This window comes from Apis mellifera, linkage group LG6 (assembly GCF_003254395.2).
Source record: "Apis mellifera strain DH4 linkage group LG6, Amel_HAv3.1, whole genome shotgun sequence".
In the NCBI taxonomy this organism is placed as follows: domain Eukaryota; kingdom Metazoa; phylum Arthropoda; class Insecta; order Hymenoptera; family Apidae; genus Apis; species Apis mellifera.
In genome coordinates this window covers 16,878,597-16,904,962 of record NC_037643.1, presented here as the reverse complement: position 1 = coordinate 16,904,962, position 26,366 = coordinate 16,878,597, and the positions used below count along the sequence as shown (strand labels likewise).

The window sequence follows — 26,366 nt, the reverse complement described above, 5'->3', positions numbered from 1 at the left end:
GAGAGAGAGAGAAAGGGAGCGAACGAGAGAGAATAAAAACAAAATGATTTTGTACGTTGGACGATTTGTAATTTATTGCAAGGAATATTTCTTCTCAATGTGTTATCAGTCTGATGTTTGCAACAAACAAGTTTGATGTTCCTTTAAAAACGCACGCGAGTAAGTATGAGTTTAAAACAAAACAAAAAAAAGCCTTTCCCAGAAGTTCGTTTTTTGAGAATGAGTGAGATGGTTTTGGGATTTGAATTCCGAGTTATTATTATTATTATTATTATTATTTTTATTTTTATTATTATTATAATTATTATTATTATTATTATTATTATTATCATCATTATTATCATTATTAAACGTTATTAACATGTCACGAACGTCTTTAATAATAATAATATGACAATGATGTTCGATATATTCATAAATAATAAGTGTACAATAATACACGAGTATTTAATGGTTCGACGTCAGTTCTAGATATGTACCAATAATTCTATTATGAAAAAAGAATTTAACGAAATCGGAAGAAAACGATATAACATCTCAACGTATTCATATTCTTCATTCCTATAATCATTAAAAAAAAAAAAAACATAGTACTCGTTTATTAAATAATATGCATACAGTATACATGATACTATGTGCAAGTATTTTACAAATTATACTTTGAGTGGAGAAAATCATTCGAAACGTGCTGTAAACCATCGCAATCCGCTGAATAACGAATGATGCGAATCAGTTAAGATTGACTATCGTAATACTCTTTATAGTTACTGATTAAATATTAGTACGAAATATTATCACATTATACCCACCGCAATAAGAAAATACCAAAGCCAAATGGATTATTGCCCTTTTTTCGATTGTACCATAATATTTGTTGAGTGAACATGACGCCAGATTTTCTGTTTTCTAACGATGCGTTCGTTTTTTTTTATATAGTTCACGGTGAGAATTGTGCTTTTACAATCGTTTTTTCTATAACTATTCTCAAACTAAATTGTTAGTTTCATGAGAATGCAGTATAATTTAATGTATAATTTAATGTTGTTATATATTTATATCAATGTGACCCTTTGTCCTATACTGAAGCCTAATTTGATTATTTCGTTACGGTTACTGATATTAACTTCAATAAAAGAACTTGCAGGCTGTATTGACCGTTTGTACAACAAACCTAATTATATTTCTAAGTTTAACTTGTATAGATTTTATGGTAAGTAAATTTTTAATATTCTTTTTTATTTTATTGTTATTTATTTTGAAAATAATTCGATGAATTGGTAAATTAAATTGAATTATGATTATATTTTATAAACTTATGTGTATATATATATATATATATATATTATATATTAAGTATTTATTTTTTTTATCTGGATATTCGAATATTCAAAATATCGATTATAAACTTGAATTTGATTTCAAAATATTAAAACGGAAATATTTAAATATTTGGATATTTATATTTGTGATTTAAATATCGAAGAAGAACTGCTGACAAATTCCTCGAATTATATAATATAAAAAGAATATTTAAATAATAAATCCATTTTATAGCTAATTCTATATTTCTTATATATATTATTACATTATATTAAGATTCATTATATCATTTATTGTAACAAAATATTTTAAATATTAGTATTTTATAAATTCGCGGGAGATTGAAGTGTCTAAATTATACTTAATATATTTTTAAATTGAAGTGAGAATTCAAACACTGTTGCCAGATTTACTGTTACTTTAGTTTGTATAAAGTAGGCTGTGATTATGGAATCATTCATTTTCGACTCATGTTTTAAAAATATTCTACACATAGCGAATTCAGTAGTTTAACAAATAACGAAATTTTGTATACACTTTCACTTCACAAAATTCGATATAGAAAAATATTCTAAAACAATAATTTTCCCTACATCAGTATCTCTAGCGCGAAATACGAACGAAGAAAAATATATTTATATTTAATAGAAATAAATACGGCTGATATATCAGCTAATGTCAGTTGTACATATGTGTTCTTTGTAAAATGATAAAAATATATTGATTTACAGGTATGCATATTTAGAACATTTTTTTATAATTGGCATATCAAATATTTATATTTATAGTTGATATATTTTTCTCAAATTCAATTGTTATATTTTTGACATTATTGCTCGATTTCGTTAAAAATGTGGTTAGTTTTCGATAATTACTATAACTTATTATACTATTTGCAGGTGATCAAATCAAAGAAATTATTAAAAATATAATGTTAATTATTATAATCTGAAAATATATTAACTAGTCGAACGAAGTCACTGCCTTTAACGCAATTCTCTGAACAAATTTATTTGTCATTTAAACTTATTTTATTTTAATATTTTCAATGCTGACAAACGATAAAGATTTTCAAACATGGAAATTGATGAAATTATAAGAGATATCTTTGGGCCAGATGTATTCTTAGAGCCTAATGATACAAAATTTAGCAAAGAAAATGAAAAGCCTTCAAGGTATTTTTATCAATCTTATTTCTTTATAAATGAATTAAAATAATGATTTTTGAAATATATGTATTAAAATTTTAGAGTGTCACATAGTTTAGATTTGATAAATAAATATATTGAAAGTACCCTTTTAAAAGATGCTCCGGTAAAAGATATACGAGACAGTAGAATTGGTAGAATTGGACCAGATATAGTTCGATTTGATGTATCATCACGTCTTGGACTATTTTCAATTTCTCCTGATAGACTTACTGTTAATGCTAGAAGTAATTTTAGTACAATGAGAGCAAATACAGCAGTATATCAAGGAAAATGGTTATATGAAATACAACTTGGAACCAAAGGTCTTATGCAAATTGGTTGGAGTACAGTTAATTGTAAATTCACTCAGGAATCTGGAGTTGGTATGTTATTGATATTTATAATATTTATTGATAATATAATTTGGAAATATTTAACGTCATTTTATTAACAAAAATTTAAGTAATTATTTAAATATAATTTTATTTAATAATATCTTTTAATTTTGAAATGCATTTAATGTAATACCTTTTTATTAGGAGATACTATTAATTCATATGCTTATGATGGAAATCGTATTAGAAAATGGAATGTGGCTACATATTCATATGGAGAATCATGGCTTGCAGGAGATATTATTGGATGTGCAATAGATTTAGACAATGGATATGTTGATTTTTATAGAAATGGTAGACATTTAGGACGAGCATTTGAAAATATATCAATGGGTACTGGATTTGCATATTTTCCAACAATCAGTCTTGCATTAAAAGAAAGTTTAACAGCCAATTTTGGATGCACACCAATGCATTATCCTTTAGAAGGATATGAACCACTACAAGCAGTTCCAAAACAAGAAATACATCAAGCTAAGCTTTTATTTAAATGGTTTTCAAAAATAATAGAACAGATAAATACAAGACAGAATACGAATAAAGAAATTATGTTGTCTGATGAAAATATGAGTGTAAAGGCCTATTTAATGTGTCTTTCAAATTGTGTTTTAAAACATATAGGACCTTTAGTTGCAATACCATATATTACAGAAGATATTTTAGTTCCTTTCATGCAACATATTTCTGAATCAAAAACAAATTTTACTTCTTTATTATCAACTTGTTTAGATTTATTATGGACATTTCTTGAAGAGCATGAAATCAAAATATGTTTAGAAACTATCGTCTTTTTTTTATTATCTGCATTCAAACATGTATCTTATTTATCTGAATATTTTGATCAGTGTAAAAGTATTCTTCTTTTAACAAAAATTTGTCAACATATATTGACGCGACAATATTTACTACAACATTTACTTTTTGATCAAGTAAGGCTACCAAATTTCTTGAATGTTAAACCACCAGATAGGAAAGGATTAATTGATATAGTCAGTAATGTATGGTGGGAAACAGATCCTGTAGATTTAACAATTGAAGCTAATAAGGAAAGTTATATGGAAGCATGTCAACAAATTAAAGCTACAATCTCTGGTATAATCAATAAATAAATATTTTTGTAATATTCTATAACATTTTCTGTTTTATATATATTATTATATTTATATTTTACAGAATTAGAAACATTGCAAGTACAATTATTAGTAATTCTTCTTGATAATTCTGATGGAAATGAAAAGAGACCAACTTCAAGAACTATATTTTTAAAGAAATTTAAACGTTTTGTACCTATAGCAAATAATGTAAGTTAGAAGATTGATAAATTGTTCATGAATAAATTACTCTATGTAGCATTATGTGTTTAGTCAGTATTTCTACAGAGAATAATCAATAACTTCAGAATTCGGCACCGATTACACTATGTTGCATTTATCGACTTCTGGTTGCATTCAGAATTTTATGGGATGCTGAAGTTGGAACATCTCCTATTTATGTGCCTTGCAAGTAAATTTCCATTAAGTATATTTATAATATTTTATATAGTTAATATTATATGCATTTTATTAATTGAATATTTTATTAATCTTTATTTAATTTAATATTTTTTATTTAATATTAATTCATCTAATAATTTATAAATTAAAACGAATAGGGTATTTTACGATGGATCAATCGATTACTTGGGAATTGAAAGGCTGGGTGGTGTAGTATCTCATTTAAACAAATTGCATAGGAATGAACTAGTAGAGATATTAGGTCCTGAACATGAAGCAATTGTTACAACGGAACAAACTCAAGATTCATCTAATTCATATACTAGAATGGCACTCGTTCGAGTGATAAATATGAATCCATTAGATCAAGGAAGATCAATAATTCTTGATACGGCACCGTTACCCGTAAATATTGTAGATTCGACTACATCTTTGCTTGAGCTACTTGATAGTATTATTTTATTCTATCATCTAGTAGCAAAAAAGCCATTGGCAAAAGTGGCTTTTCTTAGGAATAGCATGTTAGAATATATTTCTGCTAGTCAAGATTTAAAAATACGACTAGGAGAAGTTACAAAAAAAAAAAACGTTGAATCTGAGACAGTTCAGCAAGAATTGTCTAGATCAATAAATGTTTTTAATACCAAATTAATAGAACAGGGAAGACATATGGCCTGGATTCGTGCTGCTGTTTATTCAGAAGAGAAACAATTATTATTAGCATGGCTTCTAAAAGTGGTTACATTGACTTTAATGAACGCTAGTTTAGAAGGAAATATGTTTAGTTTTGTACCAGACTTTTATTTGGAAGCATTAGCTGATTTATGCGTTGGTTTACGAAATCACATGCATCCAACGGCACATATTGAAAAAATTCCAGATTATCAAGAAATGTTTTTAACCATAGCTAAATTTCTTTGTGATCATTTTATGGATCCTCGTATAGTAAATGTAGATTCAAAAAGTACATTACTTTTGACATTGGCTGGATTTGTATTCAATCCACTTACATTAGAAGCTATGGAAAATGTACCAGAAGAAAGTCGAATGAAATTGGTTACAAACTTATTAAAATCATATAAAAATAGGGCATGGGCCGAATCGAATTGGATTTTAGTCAGATTTTGGCAAGGTAACGGTTTCGCCTTTCGATATGACAGAAGCCCGCATCTTTTGAAAAAAGGTGGATCAAAATCATTTCAACAAGAGTCAATTTCTCAACCTAGAAGTATGTAATTTTTGTTTTCAGTAAATGCCTTAAAAATTGGACGATCAGTGAGTTTACTGATCTCCGTTCTTTAGAACCATGTCCATCCATTGTATACCAAGGCCACATAAAGGATGTGTTATTAGAAAATCTACAAGATACAACGGCGTTCTTAAATTCTTTACTAAATCTATTAAACTGGACTTTTTCGGAATTTATTGGAATGGTACAAGAGATCCATAATGTTTCATCAAGACCTGAAAGAGTTTTCATTGAATCTAGACAATTAAAAATTTGCGCTACATGTTTTGATTTAACGATTTCATTGTTAAGAGTTTTGGAGATGATCATCACGGTGGTTCCAAATATTTTCAATAATGCATCACAATCTTTCAGTGAAAATCTATTGTTCAGATTGTGCCAAGTATATGTTTCTAAGTTATTTTTATTTTTGTATTTTATTTAATATATAATTATCATTATATTTTTTTTAGCTACTTTGTCAAGTTTTAAACAGAATCAGTTCACAAACTAGTTGTTTCCGACATGTTGTATTATTGGAAATCCCAGATTTAGAATCTGTAGATCATTTTCCAATACTTGCAGCTGCTACAGGTATTTTATTTGCTTTACTGAATGAAGATATGATCAACTTTAAATGTAAGTATTTGTTTTAATTGCGACATAAATGTCATATATTCTTACTAGACTTAATAGAACTTAATAGAAATGAAATATGAATATTATTAGCAAAATACGAAAAGGAGGTACCAAAAATTACTCAAACTTTATTAATAGAACCAAGTTTTCAAATGAGCACTCTATATTTCTTGTTAGGAGATTCAAAACATGAAGATAAGCAGGAGCGAAATATAAAAAAATTTTCCTTTTTGAATTGTAAGTATAAATAAATATGTATTTTGATGTTTAAAATAATTATGGAAAATATATTTTCATGTAACTTTTTAAAATGAAATTTTTATAGATCCAAATGATGTAACAGAGGAAGAAATAAAAAAAGTGAAAGATATGATTGAATATTTAGATGAATGTCGTATTATTTTGCCAAATTCAAAAATTTCTAGCGATAATGGTGATACTTGTACAATATGCTATGCACAACCTATAGCAGTAACTTTTAAACCTTGTAATCATCAAACATGTCGTATTTGTATTGATCGACATCTCTTAAACAACAGATCATGTTTTTTCTGTAAAATAACAATCGAAAAAGTTGTAGACCTTTCTGGTAATATATTACACGACTTTACTCAAGATAGTATATCTTCAAATAATCCATGAAATCGTCTTGATAAATATATATTACGAATTATAGTTTTTTGTGAAAATAATTGTAAAAATAAATTTCTTGTAAAAATTATAACACATTTTGAAGAAAAGTAAACAAATTGTATAAAATTTTATATATAAGATTTTATTTATTTAATATTATTTTTTTTTTCGAAAGTTTATAGATACAATACAAAAATAAAAGATTACAAATTTTAGTTTTTAAAAGTTTTTTGTTATAATACAACAGACAATATAACAATAAAATTTGTATATATATATCAGTCTTTCTGATTTTCTATAATAATTATTGATATTAATGATAATTAAGATAATATATCAATATCTGTTAAAATATTTATCTAAATCACAAGACAGTGATAAATCACAAGTATAATGAGCAAAATTTTAAAAAGTTCCTTTACTTATGAAAAGTTTAGGAAAATATTTTTACATAAAATTTTCTTATAATATAGATTGAGTAAAATATACTAAGTACATAAATTTTTATTTAAATGTCTAAAACCAGTAACTAATGGAATTGTTTTAGATGTTATACTTAAATCTTCTATTGTTTCTACAAATATAATTCCAGATACAAATGCACCAAGTGCAGTGATAAAAACTGCAAAAAATATTAATAGTCGATCTTTATTTAAATGTAATTCTGAATCTTTTAAAAGTATACATTGAAACAAACAAATGCCTGGAAAAATAAAAATAAAAGCTGCCGATAAGACTCCCAATAAATTAATAACTGGCGAAATGTCTGGTACTAATATCGCAATTATTAAAGATAATATATACCAGATCAATGTAATAAAAACTCTAAATTTAATAGTTATATTAATGTCCATTCCCAAAAGACTTAAAAGAGCATCACGACCACAATATAAAACAATTGGATATGTAGTAAAATTTTTAATTGCTATAAATATAATGCCTAAAGTAAGAATTATACTTTTATCTGTATATTCTTGAAGAATATCACTGGGCACTTTATCAATACCAAACGTTGCATATCCAGAAATACCAACCACTGTATAAATGATAAAACAAATAATCATGCTTACTATAGCACATAATGTGAACTTACGGAGATTTCGCTCTTTCATGCAAGCATACATTGGTATTGCTGTCATATGATTCTGTAAATATAATATAAAAGCAATATAATTAAAAATTATTTATAAAATCAAAATTATTTTATTTCTTCCATCTTTATAATAATTCTAAAAATATAATACCTGATATGCAAAACAAATTATTGGAATTATTTGAAGTGCTTCAAGTTTATTGTCTGGCCATATTTTCATAGGATTAGAAGATTCAGTGTAGGTAAAACTTTTGTAGACTATCAATAATGCTACATATAAAATAGTTATGCATCCAATAGAACTAGTATAACTTAAAATATCCAATCTTTTGAAAAAACATAAAGGTAATATAAATAAACTACATGTTACAATTGTGACAAATGTTCTGGATAAATACCTAAAATATTAATTTTATTAATAAAAACCAATAATATTAATAAATATATTATTATTCATTAATATATTAATAATTAATAATATATTAATAATAAATATATTTTTCAAATATATGTTTTGATTTTTCAATTACCATGTGTGACAATAATCAAATCCATAATATGTTAATAAAACTCTATCAAACTGATCACCAATAATTATCAAAAATGTTAAACAACATCCAAAACTATATATCATAATACAAAAAGCACATAAGAGAAATGATTTTTGTCCATAAAAATTAGCGAACATATCTTGCATAGAACAGGTATTTGTAATGTCACTACAATTAGCTAAAATTATAAGAGTAGCAGTGATAAAAACAAGTAGTACGAGTTGTACACTAATGGATGTAACTAATCCTCCAGCTTTATCAAAGGCTTGTGGAAAATTTAAAAGGCCTGCTCCTAAAGTAGCATTGACAATTAAAAAAATTGTACTTATTACATTGGTTCCTGTAAATAATATAAACAATTCTTGTAAAATATGTTTATTTCATTAAATTTTAAAATATTATAATGTATAAAATGTTGAATTAAAATTTATATTATTTTTATTCTGTTACAAATATATTATACTATTATAAAAACAAAATTTACAATCAAATATTATAAGTGTAATAAATAAATTAGATAACAAATTAATGATTTATTTATTATCATATTATTATTATATATTTGAATAATCTAAAATTAGAAATAAATATAGAAATATAAATATAAATATAAATATATATAAATATAAATATAAATATAAATTACCTGATCGGTTATTATTTCGATTATTATAAATAGATGAAGGACTTGGTGCAGTACATAATAACATATCATTACTAATAAGTTGTTCCATATCCCCTATTAAACAATTCATGTTTGATGATTACAACAAACTGAACGGTTATTTTTGATTGACCATCTATTTAGTTTTTATCTAAAATATTTTTTTAAGAGAAAACAAAATATTTATTAATAATATTTATAATTTAATGATTACTTTAAAAATTATTTCAGAAAGATTAATGTAAAATTATAAAAAGATTCGATGTTATTTTATTGGGATGATTGACAATTTTATTAATTGTAAAAAATATTTGTATATTTATTTTATTTACATTTTAGTGATGAACAAGATTGCTAGCATATGGAACAAAATGGCCGGCAGTGATGTATTATGTATATCATGTGACTTAGTGATAGGAGAATCATTGTAATCATTAAAACGACAATTTATTCAATACACAGTATTGCTTCTCCATTATTTTAATGTCCTATATCATATATGTTATCTGTCAGCCATTTTGTTTGTATACATGCTGACAACTTTCATCAGTGAATTTCAAACTTTTTAAATTTTAAATTAAATTATTAGATCCGTATGATGGCGCTGTATTAACTTTGTTACGAAATTTAAACACTTGTTAGATAATAAATTATAATACTGTAGATATTCTTTTTTACTTACACTAATTAAAAGATAAGTATATATTAAAAATTATGTTGTTTTTTAAAATAATATTACAAATACATGAAATTTTTTAAAATTTTGTTTTCTAAAAAATTTTTGTGATAGAAATAAAATATTAAAAATTTTAATATTATAATTTTTAAATAATTTTTCGAATATAATTTTCCATATATTACAGTGATTGAAATTTATTAATGATTAAAATCAAATTAAAAACAAATTATAAATAATTAAAATCTTATCAAAAACATTGTAAAATATAATTATAAATTTTTTTTAATTTAATTGAATAAATAGATGAAAAGTAATAAAAAAGATATAAGTAATAAAAGTATAAAAAAGATATAAAAATATATAGTCTGTATTTATATAAGTTTATATATTATACATATTTCCATTATGTATATATATATAATTTATGTTATTAAAAATCACTAAATAAATATTTCAATTGTATGTGTACATATATATGAACATAAATAAATCACAAAATATGTATAATGAATATTTATATGCAAAATTTACAAAACTTTGTACAGTTTAATTATACATTTTGTGATATATTTTATGATATAAGAAATAGTTTTGTAAAAAAATGAAGAATTGTCTAAGATTCAGGAACACTTGTATATATTCGTACACCATGCATATCCTTAATTTCTTCCTTAAGAGCCTATAAAAATAATTATAATTAAGAAAAAAAAATTATATATAATTAAGAAAAAAAAGAAATAGTATAATATTGCTTTAAGATTTTCTTACTTCATTAATTAACCGATGCTGTTTAATAGTGTTCAATCCTTTAAATTCTGGTGCTACAACATTTATTTCAAACATTGCACCGCATCCTCCTATAACAATAGATTATAAATGTTTCTTTAAATTTTTTTAAAAATGAAAAGAACATTTTTAAATTTTGTAAAATAAAATATTTTTAAATTTAATAAATTAATTTTTATATATATTTTTAATAATTATATAATTATAAAATTAAAAAATAATTAGTCCTTTAAAACTAATTATAATATAGATATAATTATAATAATAATATTGATTATTTAAAAGATAATACAAAATCTCAAATGAATGAAATTAAATTTTTTTTTATATTTTATATACAATATATATATAAATATATTTAAATGATGATATAGTGTATTTTAATCCTTTCTTATAATCTTTTTACCTGATACATCATTTACTTCTATAAGTTTAGCTTTAGGAAATTTGTTTCTTAAAATTGATATCATTTTTTGCTCAGCATGTTTGCCAGCCAATGCACTATTGGGTCCGTTCCATACTCTCGATAGAAGCTGTAAAACTTTCATTTTATTTATCTTTTGCATTCTTGAAGGGATTGTATTATTTATTTTCTATGTTAATATTTTGTAATGGAAATAGGATATTGAAATAGAGTATTGGGAATTTCTTCAAACTTGAATAATAAATATTTAACAAGCTGGTTTCGACATGTTAATGAAGAAAATATGTATTATAAAGTTTCTCTCAATTATGTAGCAATATGCATAAAAGTAAACATGCACTTATGTGAGAATGTGTTTTGTACCTACCGAAATATTACGAAAATTTGACATAAACATACGACCAAACATAGTTATTATAATAGATCGCGTTAGATTAAACTTCGTTTGTTTCTTTATTTACAATCTAACGCGTGACAATTTTTTGCTGAAAACAATCAAATAAAACGATAGCAACTGCAAGAACATGAGTATATGAATACGAATATTTTACTCAATCAGCTGACTTCTAACTATAAGTCTATGATAGCGCCATCTATTTAATTCTAGAACATAAAAAAAGAAAAAATATATATTTTAAATTGTTATATAAAAGAAATATATATGTATTTATTTGTTTTTATTTAATATTATTTATATATGAAAAATATATGAGTTAAATATAATATTCAAAAATTATATGTTATAATTGAATTTTTTTTTAATTTTATATAAATTATTTTATTCATTAAAAATCAATTTGATCAATTTTAACTATATTTATAAATAAAAGTTTCAAATATTGAAAATTGAATTATATAAAAGAGAAAAAATATTAATTATTGTTAAAATTAATGAATATTAATTAAAATATATTTTTCATTTCTATGATTAATTATTTAAATTAAAACATTAATTATTCATATAAAAATAATATAATATTAATATTTATGAATATTCGTAATTAATATATAATATAATATAATATAACAAAAAAATTAAAAATTTTGTATTACTGTGGAAGATGAAAGACAAAAATAAAACTAAAAATATTAAATGTATAATATAAACATAATTGTTAAAGATATATGTATATAAACATACATACTGTATATCACATATATAATGTATATACAGCATAGTTTTTTGAATTGATATTTTTGAAAAATATCTATTCATTTTATAAAAAGTGAGGTTAGTCTATTTATTACTTACTAACTTAACTTTCGTAACTATTTATTTCGTAAAATTACATGCTATTTTTACTGCATGTTATATCACAACCGGCATCATTTTCATCTCTGTATCTAAATAAATCGTGTATTGGTATTTTAGTATTATATTGTTAATACAATCGAAATAAACAGATTTATCACAAGAAAATGTTATTTCTTTTGATAATTTACATTACATACATTATTATCAATTATATACATAATAAAATCCAAGATTCATAATGATACAATTAACATAACTTTTTCTAGTAATTTCGTAATTTTCAGTCTATTAAAAATCTTTGCCAAAATAAGTGCACAAATAATGTTATTCTGCAGATTAGATCTAATGAATGATTCGCTAGTTGCAGATAAATGCGCATGTAAACATATATATTACAAGTGGAAATCGAGAACACGCGCGTATGCGCACGCATCATAAACTTGGCAGAGGATGACGTAGATTAACACGGACTCAAGTGTAACCTTGATCCGTACATTGCAGCCTCTCTCTCTCCTTACTCTGCGACCCCTGATCATGTTATTTCATCCAAACTTAAGCACTTCAAGAGTGAGAGCTAAACTCACGTACGACGCGCATGACGGTTTTTATTATTGTTCAAAAAACCTGTTTATTGTAAATCTCATGATATATTGTGAGACATTTATAAAGTGAAATCATTTCACCTTACACTTGTCCACGGTTTCCCGAGGGGATAGGGTACCGTGGAACAAGGAAGTGGCAAAGATATTATCGATTCGCTAGAGCTCACGAGTTAACGGTTTGTTTACACGAGCGTGGGGGAAAGTGCGCATGCGCGGCAGAACCAAAACAATAATAAGAGAGTAGAAGGTTTGTGGCTAACGGACGAGCGGTCGCTCGCTTTGGGTGTCGAACGTATTATGCCCTTTTAATTCTTATATATAATCAATCGAACGATAAACGTTCAAGTTCTACCTCCTTAAAAACAGTTATCTAGTGATTATTCAAAATATCATCATCAGTGGATTCCTTAGTTCTGTATATACGTGGAGCCGGAGCCAAACTTACGTCAAAACGTGTATTATTGTGCAACGTGTGCTCGAATCGACATGTAATAAGATCGAAAATAAGACGATGTTAACATTGAAATAACTGTGATTGATTTAAGAAAGGAGACAAAAATATTTGTACATGTTAAATCAATTAGCGTGTGTATATGTTGCATTTATGCTCGAGTGAGTTATGTATTTGTTAATGAGAATGTATTCATTCAATTCTTCGAAGTAAAGCACGAACAAAACTTGATGATTCGTTCAACATTCGAGAAAAGGAAAGGCTTAAAGAGAGGGGGAAGGATAGGTGGTGCGTATTTACACAGTGAATCACGCGTTCCATGATATTACGAGACGCGGCTGGTAGTTTAGGCCATCTATGTTTACACAAACGTTTCTAAATATGTTCGTAAACACTAAGTGTGCGTCAAAACGAAACTAAGCATTCAGATTGATCACTTTAGATACTTGTTAGATCGTGTATTAGTTAAAGACGAACATATTTTACTTTCGCAAAAGATTAAAGAAAAAGAGAAGAAAAAAATACATATTTGAAAAATCGTTGTGCAGTGTGAAGAACGTTTCGTGTGTGTATCTACGAAAGGAAAAAGAAGAGAGAGGGAGAAAGGAAAAGAAAGAGAGAGGACAATAACACGTTGGCCGAGAGCGCGGCTTTATTGTGTCCGCTGTTCGCCCGTATCGCAGACGTGGAGGTGTAAACACGGCATTCGTGTTATTGTCCTTTTGTTCTCGTAGCCGGTGAACGGAGGAAAGTACGCCATGCCGAGCGCTGAAGAAACAACGTATTTGATCGAAGTAGTGCCAAACACGACGCAGGACTTCCTTTCCCGCGACGTGGATCTTCTTGTATCGCAGATTAAAGAGAATCTTCGACTATCCAGCTTGAAAGCTAAATCCAGCATTAGTCATAAAAATCGACCATCGCCTTATCAAATACCATCGAGATCGTGGGCAGATCCGAATAGTTGCGAGATATGTGGTGCGAAGAATACCGGCAGTCATGATCATCGTCATCATTTAAATCATCATCATCATCATCATCATCATCATCATAAAAGATCTACTACAAGAGATGATGATCCATATGAACTTCTACAAGAATTGCTTAGAGAAGGTGGATTAATAAAAGAGGCTGTGAAAAGACTTCAAGCGAATCTTGTTGATTTGGATAATTCTGAAGAAGAAGAAGATGACGAACAATCATCGATAATTTATCAAAGAAAACCTTACTTTTATGATTCTGAAGATGAACAATTACCACCAGTGTGCGAGCCGCTTGAGCTGTGAAACTGAGTTATTGTGTAACCGGCTTTGACCGGTATAGGATTTAAAGAAAGATTCTTGGTGTACTTCATGACTAAGAGTGAAAAAGTTCAGAATTCTTTATTAACAGTCATTCTCGTTCCTCGATTTACCTCTTGATGGTATATCGTGTGTATATATGTGTGTACACGCGAAAAAGTGTTATCAAGAACATTCGCCCCCTAAGTGAAGCATGTGTAGCTTGTATCGAAAGAAAGTACAACGAGGTAAACATAATTAACCAAGAACTCGCCTTACATGGTCGTGTTTGTAAATATGGTATGTTGTTATTCGAAGCAGTTTCACAGCTTCGTGTAACTTCGGCTAAGATCGTCAGCATATCGACAATCCACGAAGCTTACGTGGAAGACATGGCTGCCTCGATTCGAGCCCTCGAATTCGATTTACATGACAACAAGATTCATCATTTTTTTAAGCTACGAGTTCGTCCTTCTTATAAATAAAGAAAAAGATAAAGAAGAGTTCCTGAATATTGCTCGTGTCCAGGGTAATAAAAAATGAAATTCTGGAATAGTGGTTGACAATTACGAAACTGTTTATAACAATTTGTTTTTTGTAGAAATTTTCAATTTTTTGTTTATTTTGATCATTTTTTGTTTTTTTTTTTTTATAACTATGCAAATTAATAATGATAGCATACAGTTAATACAATGTAACTAAAAAAAGAAAACATAAACAATGGTGTGATCTAATATGAATTGACAGCATAATAATTCAGCATAGTTATTTAACGCTTATTTAATTCGTTTGTTACCTTTGTTATATGTATATATTATAGTTTTTTTAATAGCGTGAAATACTGAAAAGAGCACGCGTATGAACGAAAAGTATCCTATAAGATATATTAGTTGAAAATTTTGCTCGATTTGTTCGGGCTATTATGGTCCAGTTACTATTAGAAAAATTAATTAAATGAATTGTCTAAGAAATCAATCAACGAATTATAGAAACGCCTTTGCGCGCAGAAGCGTCGTAATTCGAAAGATAGTGATCTCATTTTTGTTTTATTTTTTTTTTTTTTTCTGAACAACGAACAGGTTATTCAATTGATATAGGATACCATTTATTAGTTCAATATATGTATATGTATTTTCAAATTAAGTTGCACGCATAAATTATCGCCATTTTGTGCGTTTCAAAGTATTTAGCAGATTTGATTAAAAAAAAAATAATAAACTGGCTTAGCATAAAACACAAGTATGTGAATTTGTTATATGATCAACAACATAAAGTAGGTTTACATTCGCTTCACATTAAGTATATACATATATAGTTATTTATCACTATCGATCGTTAGCGACGTAACAAATGCTGTATGCGCGTGTAAATTTGTTGTACATATATATATGCATATTGGGTGCACATGGGTGTTCGGTTTAATGATAGAGTGTGATTCATTTTACAATATCGGAACTGATGAGAAGAATTTGGGTAAATAGATTGTAGCATGTTCTCTGCGAGAAGCCGACGAAATGGAGGCACAAAATTACGCACTGTGTCATGTTACGTATTGTACAAATGTTAACTAGTTCATGACTACAAATATTGAGTTAGATCACAGTTCTGATGAACATGTGATAACGTATATGAATGAATGAATGGGAAATGCGTTTTTTCTTTTTATGTCTATATGTATGCATATGCAGTGAATGATTTGCGTAGGTATGAGTGTGCAGATAATGAAAGATTTGTCTTTAAATTTACCGTTAAAGTGTAAATTAAGGAAGCTATATACCTCGTTGTGATGGTCGGATTTGTTATCCGCCGAATCTTAATTATGAATAAACAAATAAAAAATTTCATTTTAATCTTCTTATATTTTTTCCCAATATATTATATTTTAGAAATAATATTATATTATATTTTTAAATTATTTTATTTTCAATTATTAAATTTTCAATTTATATTATTTATATTATAATAAATATATATAATAAATATATAATATAATAAAATAATAATATTAATATTTGAAAATATATTTCAATAATTATATACAATAATTATTCTAATTTTTCTCGTATGATAAAAAGATATATCATCAGAAATTTATTATAAAGAATTATATAATATATTAAGATTAATCTTGATATATTAAAAACACATTTTATATGATAATATATACAAAGATACATTCTTCATAAAATGATGAAATGTTATTGATGAAATACAATAATCTTTAAAGATAAAAAAAGTTTATAGATTTTTCTTTTGAATTGTTGATAAACTTATCTAAAATTATTTTTAATATATTATACTTAATTTATTTCTAAAAATGATTTTAGTAATATATCATAGTAATATATCATCAATATATAATATATTAATATATATGTTTTGTTAAACGTCAAGTATTTTTATTTTTACAATTAAACATGAAAATAATGTAAATAATATAAAATTATCATAATAATACTAATATAATATAGAAAAATGAATTATAAAATATTTAAAAATTAAAATTTTTAATTTTTAAAATTTTTCATTTTTTTTAAAATATTCACTATCAATTTATAATTTATAAATAATAAAATTAAATATCGATAAATTTTTTCAATCATTTTCAACTATGATTATAAAAATAAATTTATTTACAAGTGATTGATATTTATTTTATTCTGGGTTTACTTAATGAATATTACATAATGAATATTACAATATTACTGTTTTGGTATGAAGAAATAGAAATAGAAAGCCACAAAAAATAAACATGTTCATTAATCTATTCTATTACGTTCATTGATACTATCATAACATATTTAATAAAAGACATTGAAATATAATACAAAAATTTAAAAGAAAGGATTGATGTATTTCTCGATATTTTAAATAATGAATGTAACTGGATTGAAACGTTTGCGTCACCTCTTAGAAATAGATGATAACGGAAATCGGTATACGTAAACGTGTGATTATAAATAGTTATAGTTAAAATTATTCTTTCTGGCGTAAGTAATGTATATATATATAATTCATGTACACATTTAATGATTATTAGTTATATCTTAGATATTTGATTTTGAATTAAAAATTCGAAAATATATATATAAAGAATTCTCTAGTGAATTATTATATTAAATTATTATTCATTTATCAATTGTTATTAAGCAGTTATGCACAAAGCCATTTATAAATAAATAATAATTAGAAGCTAAAATAATGAAGATTAATTTTGTATCAATAAAAAAATATGTCTTAAAATAATCAATTACATGATCTAATTCCAAATAGTGTCATGTAATTATACAATAAAATTATTTATTAGAAAACAATATTTTAATTGATTGCATTATAAAAAAGAAATATTTTTATATATGTATAAAAGATTATATACATATAATTTTTAGTAAAAAAGTTGAAATAATAAGAATAATTATTAATTGAAATATATTAATAATAATTTATTTTAATTATTAATTAAAAATTTAAGATATAAAATTTCAATATAAAATTTATAAAATGTTGAATTATTTATTATTTATATTTATAAATTATAATTTAGAGACATGAATATAATTCTTATATATTAATTATATTTCTATTTGAAGTCAATTTACTATGTTTTATGTAATAAATTGGATATATATATATGCTATACATATATGATATACAAAAATAAATCTAATGATAATAAAAGCAAATCACTTTATATTATTACGTGGAAGTTAGAAATATTATTATTATTGGTTCGTTATAATTCATCACGTGATTTTTACACTGTTGTAGATAAAAGATAATAAAGTGGGTCGTGAATCGTATATTCGCGTAGTACTTTTATAAATATTGATAACATTTTCATAATTTAGATATTATACAAGTCGTTGATTTCGTTATAATAACTTCATTCAATTAATATTGAAAAAAAAAATCATCAACAAATTGCTAAATGACAGAAATTAATATGGCGGAGTCTACATATTTGTATGTATAGATAATTTATTGATTATTATTATTATTATATATGTCTGTTATTAAATAGAGATTAACTGTGTTTAAATATAAAATATATATTGTTAAATATAAAATATATAATAATATCAATAAATAATTCGTTCATTATATTTTAAATATTTTATTATTTATTATCTTATTCTTTATTGTATTATAACTTGTTTTATTGTTCTTAGTATATTTATATAACTTATTGTTTTATTAAATATAATATAACATGTTCTATTCTATAAAAACAATAAATATTTAATGTTGAATCGAAAATGTAAAATATGATATTTTTATATTATAAATTTTGAGGTTATGTGAAAAAGTATTTTTCTTATGCAAAATACGAATGATAATCTCATTATCAAAAATGTCATTACAAAAATTCTATATTAAATTTATATTAAACTTCTATGAAATTATATTAATATTAGTTTTAATTTATAATTAACGTTAAATTGTATTAAATAAAAATTTTAATTTTTGAGATATTTGAATTTATTTTTTATGTTATTTTATAAAATATATAATAAATTTATTTTTTAAATTAATAAAGATATTATATATAATTGATAAATTATAATTGATTAATTACATCTTCACATATATGATATACATATATATATATATATATATATATATATACACATATATATAAATACAATACAACATAATTTACATTTATATATTAGATTTATTTTATGAATTAATTATTTTTAATCAGTCATAATTTATTAATTTTTGATTATAATATATGTTAGCAAATAACTGATTATGTTAATTATATTATCAAGTACTGATTAGAACGAAGATATTAAAATTATTTTATTTTAAAATAGATTTTTAATAAATTTTGTAATATTATTATATTCATAATTTAAAATTCTTATTTGACATTTATATTATTTTTTTTAATTTATTTTTTTTCTTTTTATAATAAAATATATATTTTTTATTAAAATTATTGTCTGTGTTTAATAAATAATATATAATATATATTTTTAATGTATATTTTTAAATTTATTTATAAGTAATTATAATTGAAAAAAAATATACATTTAATTTTCTTCAATGTACTTGTTTTAGTTGTAAGCAAATTGTATATATATCAAATAAATTAAGAAAAAGTTATTATCATTGTCCATTTAAATTATTTATTTTCCTGAAAATATCATTTTTAATACGGTTTTTATTAATTACAAATTAATTAATTGTATTAATTGTATTTATTAATTACAATTTTCATTTTAATTATTGTTAAATATTATATTCTAAATTAATTATTTAATAATTTATTTATTTATATTTATAATTACTTCTCTATATATTTTTTTTTATTTTTTGATTTTTTAATATTAAACAAATTATTTTTAAATATATAAAAATTAAATAAAAATTATAAAACTTATTATTAAATAATAAAATTTTAATCTCTCTATTTTATTTTTCTATTTGATAAATATGAAAATACTATATTTTAGGAATGGAATAGAATCTTGTTTCCAAAGGGGAAATCATACTTTGAAAGTACCCATGTCTCTTTTCCAAAACAATCGCAAGAGATTAATTGAACGTATTAAAGCAAATAAAAAAGTACCAGATACAGGTACTTTCATTATTCTTGAAGGAGGAGTTGAAATTCCATTTAATGATACAGATATATGTTGGCCATTTAGACAAGTAAGTAAATTATTAACTTTCATATTTTGACTATCAATATTTTGATAAATATTTTTTTTATATTATTTTTTTATTTATAGGAGTCATTTTTTCAATGGTGTTTTGGTGTTGAAGAACCAGGATGTTATGGTGCTCTTGATTTATCAACAGAAACAACTATTTTATTTGTGCCAAGATTACCAGCAGAATATGCAATTTGGGAAGGAAAATTGCATAGTCTAGAAGATTTTAGAAAACGATATGCAATAGATGAAACTTATTATACTGATGAAATAGCTAATGTTTTAAAATCAAAACAAGCAATTCTTCTTTTAACTTTAGTAATTTAGTTTTTAAAATAAACATATTTTGCTTTTAAATTTTTTTAAGAGTTTGATATATATATATATATATATATATATACACACACACACACACATATATATGGGTGGCTAATATAATTAAAAATAAATTTTTTATAACTTGTATAAATATGAATACAATTTAACAAAATCTCAATATAAATTTCAATCAATAAATTCAATTTTATTTTAAAATATTGAAAAATAATGCTGAAATATATTTTTATACATATTTAAAAAAATAATTGCTGATATAAAAATTTATGATGCAAATATATATTATTGTCATTTGAAAGTAAAAATTAATAATTAATAATTTTAAGTAAATTAATACTTAATAATAATTGTATTTTAAGTAAATTAATACTTAATAATAATTGTATTTTAAGTAAATTAAAATTTGTTATTATAATTTTAAAAAATATATTTTTTTATAATATAATTTATTTGAAATTTCAAGAGAAGAAATTGATATTATAATTTTTTTTTTATATTTTTATTTTTGCTTTACAGATTTTAATTATTATATTGGATTATATTGGATATATTTAATTAATTGGATTTAAAGAAAAAGAAATAATAATTATATTGAGAATGTTATAGATGTAGAATACAAATGTATATCTCAATTGATTATATTTGCAAAAAACAATAATGAAAAATTGATTTTTTAATGCCATCTATGTATATGTAGTTTTTTAAATAAATAGCTATTTTAATATAAGTTTATAAAAATATTTATATTTTATTTATATTTTTAGAATGGTCAAAACAGTGATAGTGGTTTGCAAACAAAAGAGGCAATTTTTGATGGTATTGACAAGTATGTTTTACAATTTTTTTTTTACAATTTTTTTAATAAATTTAAAAATTTTTTATCTATATTTACTTATATTTTACAGATTTAAAGTAGACAATAAAATCTTATATCCAGAAATATGTGAATGGTAAGTATTAAATAAAATTAATTATTATATTATATATTAATGAAATAATTAAACTTAAAATTTATATTTATATTTTAAAATTAAATTTATTATATAATATATTTTAGTACAACTATTCTAATACAACTATTCTATTCTAATAAACTTAATGTATAATATATTTAATATTTTACTATAAAATTGATAAATTATAAAAAAAGATAAAAATTTATTAAATTATATTTTTTAAATTTTTTATATGAAATTGTTTAAATTTTATATAATGTATATTATTTTTTATTATCTATATTATTATATATTTATATTAAATTTTAGAAATAATTTTACTATCGAAATTTTATAATTATCGATTTGTTTTATCAACAATCGATTTATTATCGATATGTATCGTAATTATTTTCCGTATATTTGTCACGAGTTTTTTATATGAAGCCTTTTAATAATGTCTTTTATAAAATCAAAATCATTAAATTAAAAGTATTATTGAAAATTGTTTTAGAATATAAATATTAGTTATATAGTTATTTTAATACAAAACAAGAAATTTTACTACACTTTAAAAAAGATATTCTTTGCTGCTTCTTTTCATTTTATAAATAGAGAAGGTACATTAAATAAAACATGAAAAATTTATTGTTAAATGTAATCTTATTAGATGCTTATATGCTCTATGCAGATGATACTAGCTGGTCATATATGGGCAAAATTTTTAATGCGAATGCACATGCAATCCTCTACTTTAATTTCTAAATTTATTAGAAGATGGTATGAATCCAACTCTGGGAAATATGCTGGACAACAAAATCTAACACAAACTAGCATTTTTATAGAAGAAGGATTAGAAATACAAGAAGTGCCTTTAATTGTTAGAAAAATCAAAGATATTGAAACAATATGTAATAGTAAAAATTCAAAAAATATCTCTATTGTTGATAATTGTTACAAGGTTTTTGATATATCTAAAAAGAATAATTCAATTACATTTAATAAAAATAATGTCAATTCTAACAATAATACTGTGAAGAATAAACCATTAAATCGAAGAATAGATATTGAAACGGATGAAGGAACTGCAATACTATTTTGTTCAGATCTCGATTATTTTAAAGATTTGGACGTAGAAGGGACATTAGAGGGATTACATCTATTTAATTTAACCAATGGTGTATATCCAATGTTAGAAAATAAAATTTCACAAGAAATAAATTGCAGAGTAGCTTTGGAAGGATTAAAAAAAGTTATAAATTTAGAAAATAATTGGTTTAAACAGAAATCTAACAAAATGCAAAAAAGTAGGCAATTTGATGTTGATAATACAACTAGAGACATGATAATGAAACAATTGATTAAGTTAATTATTAATAGTAACGATTCTGAGATGATAATACAAGGACTTATAGCTTTGAAAAAAGATAAAATTAGCCCATCTAGAAACATATATAGAGACTTAATGTGTGATGAAGCTTTAAGTCGAGCAACAGATGGAGAGTTTTCACCTGCACAATTAATAAATTTGATAAAAATTTTATCATCTTATAAGGATTCTAAATATCGTAAATCAATAGATACATTATGGGTTGGTATTTTGCTTCAAGAACAAGAGATTAATACATATACATTAGTAGCATTATTTAAACTATTAAAATGTTTTAATCAGAGTAAAAATATGGTGAAACTTATTCTTGAAAGAAAACTTTCTGACTGTTGGTTGAAATTAACTGGCTCACAAATTGCAGAAATATTAGATTGTTTTCATGATGATAATTCTGCAATGAGATGTTTAATAAGTGCTAGTAAATGGGCAAGTGTAAATATGAATACATGTAGCGAAAAAGATTTAATAAATTTTATACATAGTTTACATGTAAAAGATTATATTGATGATAAAATTGAAAATACTTTACAAAATTATTTGAAATCTAAAGCATCACAAATTGATAACTCAAAATTAATAGCTACAATAATGAATTATTGTAAAGATTTGCAAGTTAGAAATGAATGTATTTTATCAGAATGTGGAAAATATTTTATCAAACATGCAATGAATATATCAACTTCTTTATTGCCTTCTATTCTTACACCATTTGGATTGTTATATGTGCAACCACCGAATAGCAAAGAATTTTGGAAAGTTTTTGATGAAGTTTTATCTACAAAATTTCATGATCTAAAATTAGATGATGCTTTAGATATTTTTCTTTCCTGTACTTATTTAGAAAAATATCCTGTAAAATTTTTTGATAAAATATTTATCTCACAATTGCTACATAAAATTCATTTAAGAAATCATTCTGTTTTCTTTAATCGTATAAGAAATAAATTGAAATTACTAGATACTACCATGTTTTTAGAATCCAAAGAATATCAATCCTTGTATTTTCCTGTGGAAAGAATAGAAAAACCATTATTTTTAGATGCTAGAGTTAGAAAAGCAGTCAACATAATATATCAACCATTGGCATCTTTGGTAGGGGGAGAACAAAAATTGAGTAAAAATGTAATTTTGAATCGATTACCTCTTATAAACTTCTATGTTCTTGATATTTTAATACATCCACGCATGGTATCAACATCAGTATTTCATTTGAATTTAGATCAAGAAAGAAATGTAAATACTGCAGTTTTTATTTATTTACCAGAATATTATTGTAGAAATTCACATCATTTAATAGGACCTCAAATAATGAGAAAAAGGCATATTAAAAAATTAGGTTTTAAAATTATGACATTAGATTATGTAACAATTCAGGAACTTTGGAATCAATCTAATGAATTGTCATCTTATTTATTAAAAAGTTTACATTCCGCAGAAAATGCTTTATAACAAAATGAAAATATAAAATAAAAAATTCTCTATTTTTGATAAAAATTGTAAAAGTAATCTATAAATCAAATACATTGTACAATGTATAGAATAAAAATTTTTGCAGATGAAAGCTGAATAATTTTTTATAAAATAATGAAAATTATTAAAAGTTTTTATATTATAATTTAATATTGAATTAAATATTATTGTATGAATTAATGTATAAATTATAATTAAAATATATTAATTATATATTAATATTATTATAAGATACAAGTTATAAAAATATATACATATATATTTTTTTTTCTTTATAGTCGAGTTATAAAATCTCCACAAGAAATTGAGGTATTGGAATATGTAATTAAAATAAGTTCAGATGCTCACAAATCTATTATGCATATGGTAAAACCAGGGCTTGCAGAATTTCAAGCAGAAGCAGCTTTTATGCATTATGTATATTCCATGGGAGGTTGTAGACATGTATCTTACACTTGTATATGTGGATCTGGACATAATGCTTCTATATTGCATTATGGACATGCTGGTGCACCCAATAATAAAATTATGAATGATGGTGATATATGGTAAGTTTTGATATAATTTTTGAAATTTAGTTAAATTTTGAGTGCAATTTTAAATAAAATTAATTTCAGATTTAAAATCCTATTATTATTTTATATGCTACATAAAATAAAAAATCTTTTTTATAAGAAAATAATAAAATATTATATTATGAAATTTTTTTTACAAACTAATATTTTCTTTTCTCTATTTTATAAGCCTTTTTGACATGGGTGGAAACTACTGTGGATATGCAGCTGATATTACATGCAGTTTTCCAGTCAATGGAAAATTTACAGAAGATCAAAAGATGATATACAATGCAGTATTGGCTGCTCGTAATTCAGTAATGAATGCTGCAAAGCCAAACGTTGCTTGGACAGATATGCATCTTTTAGCAAATAAGACTATGCTAACTTCATTAAAAAAAAATGGTTTGTTAGTAGGCGATGTTGATGAAATGATAGAAGTAGGATTGAATGAAATTTTTCAACCTCATGGGCTTGGACATTTTATGGGATTGGATGTTCATGATGTTGGTGGATATCTTCCAGGACATCCTGAACGTTCATTGGCTCCAGGTCTAAGAAAATTGAGAACTGGACGTGTTTTGCAACCTGGTATGGTTTTAACAATTGAACCTGGTTGTTACTTTATTGATTGTGTAAGTAAAACACATGATTGAATCTTAAGATAAATAAAATATTGAATATTATAATTTTTTAAATTTATGAATTTGTAATCATATATAATAATAATAGTAATATAAAATTTTCAATTTAAATATATATATATATATATATATATATATATAAATGATATGATTTTTATTTCATGAAAAATTATATATTTTTAGTAAAAACATTAAATTAATTTTATATATTTTTTATATGAATTATGATTGATGTAATCAATTATTTAGTTATTAGATGCGGCATTGAAAAATCCAAATCAATCAAAATTTATTGTTAAAGAAGAATTAAAAAGATTCCGTGGTTCGGGTGGTATCAGGATTGAAGATGATATTCTTATAACAGAAACTGGTGTAAAAAATTTAACGGATGTACCTCGCACGTAAGTTTTAAACTAGTTTTAAACTGCAAAAATAATATATATTTTTTAAATTAAAAATTTATAGAATTTAATTTAAAAAAAATTTAATTAAAGTGTTGAAGAAATAGAAAAATGGATGGCTAAAAAAAATTGAAATCAATTACCAACAAGGAAACTCAGTGATAAAAATCACACAATATGCGAATATTTAATTAAGAATTTTATGTAAAGAATCATTATTTACATATTGTTTATGACGTAAGAACAATTGTGATATAAAATTATAAAAATATTTTTACATGAATTGTTTA

At 23.6% G+C, this 26,366-nt stretch overlaps 5 protein-coding genes and 1 non-coding gene across 8 annotated transcripts; 4 read left to right on the top strand and 2 right to left on the bottom strand.

Annotated features, from left to right (window-relative positions):
* Positions 1 to 315: 315 nt before the first annotated feature.
* On the top strand, positions 316 to 6,989 carry LOC410136 (E3 ubiquitin-protein ligase RNF123). 2 transcript variants are annotated; one of them, XM_016912679.2, is made up of 11 exons: positions 316 to 1,210; positions 2,220 to 2,495; positions 2,571 to 2,893; positions 3,050 to 3,997; positions 4,079 to 4,206; positions 4,305 to 4,408; positions 4,557 to 5,626; positions 5,701 to 6,029; positions 6,100 to 6,265; positions 6,356 to 6,502; positions 6,591 to 6,989. In XM_016912679.2, exons 2-11 carry the CDS (start codon positions 2,398 to 2,400, stop codon positions 6,905 to 6,907), a joined length of 3,630 nt encoding a protein of 1,209 aa, XP_016768168.2. In that variant the 5' UTR covers positions 316 to 1,210; positions 2,220 to 2,397; the 3' UTR covers positions 6,908 to 6,989. The 2 variants fall into 2 exon arrangements, with proteins under 2 accessions (XP_016768168.2, XP_393619.4); XM_393619.6 differs by lacking the exon at positions 316 to 1,210 and adding an exon at positions 1,731 to 2,051.
* A 273-nt stretch (positions 6,990 to 7,262) lies between these two features.
* LOC727310 (putative sodium-coupled neutral amino acid transporter 7) lies at positions 7,263 to 9,789 on the bottom strand. Its single transcript, XM_001123019.5, has 5 exons — positions 9,539 to 9,789; positions 9,189 to 9,357; positions 8,522 to 8,882; positions 8,143 to 8,389; positions 7,263 to 8,043 (listed from the first exon to the last, which is right to left on the bottom strand). Exons 2-5 carry the CDS (start codon positions 9,295 to 9,297, stop codon positions 7,387 to 7,389), a joined length of 1,374 nt encoding a protein of 457 aa, XP_001123019.2. The 5' UTR covers positions 9,298 to 9,357; positions 9,539 to 9,789; the 3' UTR covers positions 7,263 to 7,386.
* Positions 9,790 to 10,383: 594 nt separating this feature from the next.
* LOC727306 (bolA-like protein 3) lies at positions 10,384 to 12,688 on the bottom strand. 2 transcript variants are annotated; one of them, XM_016912840.2, is made up of 5 exons: positions 12,348 to 12,688; positions 11,463 to 11,698; positions 11,078 to 11,212; positions 10,654 to 10,742; positions 10,384 to 10,564 (listed from the first exon to the last, which is right to left on the bottom strand). In XM_016912840.2, the coding sequence occupies exons 3-5, from the start codon at positions 11,139 to 11,141 to the stop codon at positions 10,499 to 10,501; spliced, it is 219 nt and encodes a 72-aa protein (XP_016768329.1). In that variant the 5' UTR covers positions 11,142 to 11,212; positions 11,463 to 11,698; positions 12,348 to 12,688; the 3' UTR covers positions 10,384 to 10,498. The 2 variants fall into 2 exon arrangements, with proteins under 2 accessions (XP_016768329.1, XP_001123015.2); XM_001123015.5 differs by having other exon boundaries at positions 11,078 to 11,204.
* A 331-nt stretch (positions 12,689 to 13,019) lies between these two features.
* Mir9879 (microRNA 9879) lies at positions 13,020 to 13,100 on the top strand. The gene has a single exon (NR_127360.1). It is a non-coding gene; the product is annotated as a microRNA 9879 (primary transcript).
* A 5,315-nt stretch (positions 13,101 to 18,415) lies between these two features.
* On the top strand, positions 18,416 to 26,238 carry LOC551552 (xaa-Pro dipeptidase). The gene is made up of 9 exons (XM_026441217.1): positions 18,416 to 18,646; positions 20,146 to 20,344; positions 20,425 to 20,664; positions 21,447 to 21,508; positions 21,588 to 21,632; positions 24,756 to 25,025; positions 25,222 to 25,666; positions 25,925 to 26,076; positions 26,170 to 26,238. Exons 1-9 carry the CDS (start codon positions 18,612 to 18,614, stop codon positions 26,207 to 26,209), a joined length of 1,488 nt encoding a protein of 495 aa, XP_026297002.1. The 5' UTR covers positions 18,416 to 18,611; the 3' UTR covers positions 26,210 to 26,238.
* On the top strand, positions 21,933 to 24,563 carry LOC113218831 (FAST kinase domain-containing protein 3, mitochondrial-like). Its single transcript, XM_026441216.1, has one exon. It carries the CDS (start codon positions 22,288 to 22,290, stop codon positions 24,454 to 24,456), a length of 2,169 nt encoding a protein of 722 aa, XP_026297001.1. The 5' UTR covers positions 21,933 to 22,287; the 3' UTR covers positions 24,457 to 24,563.
* Positions 26,239 to 26,366: the final 128 nt, after the last annotated feature.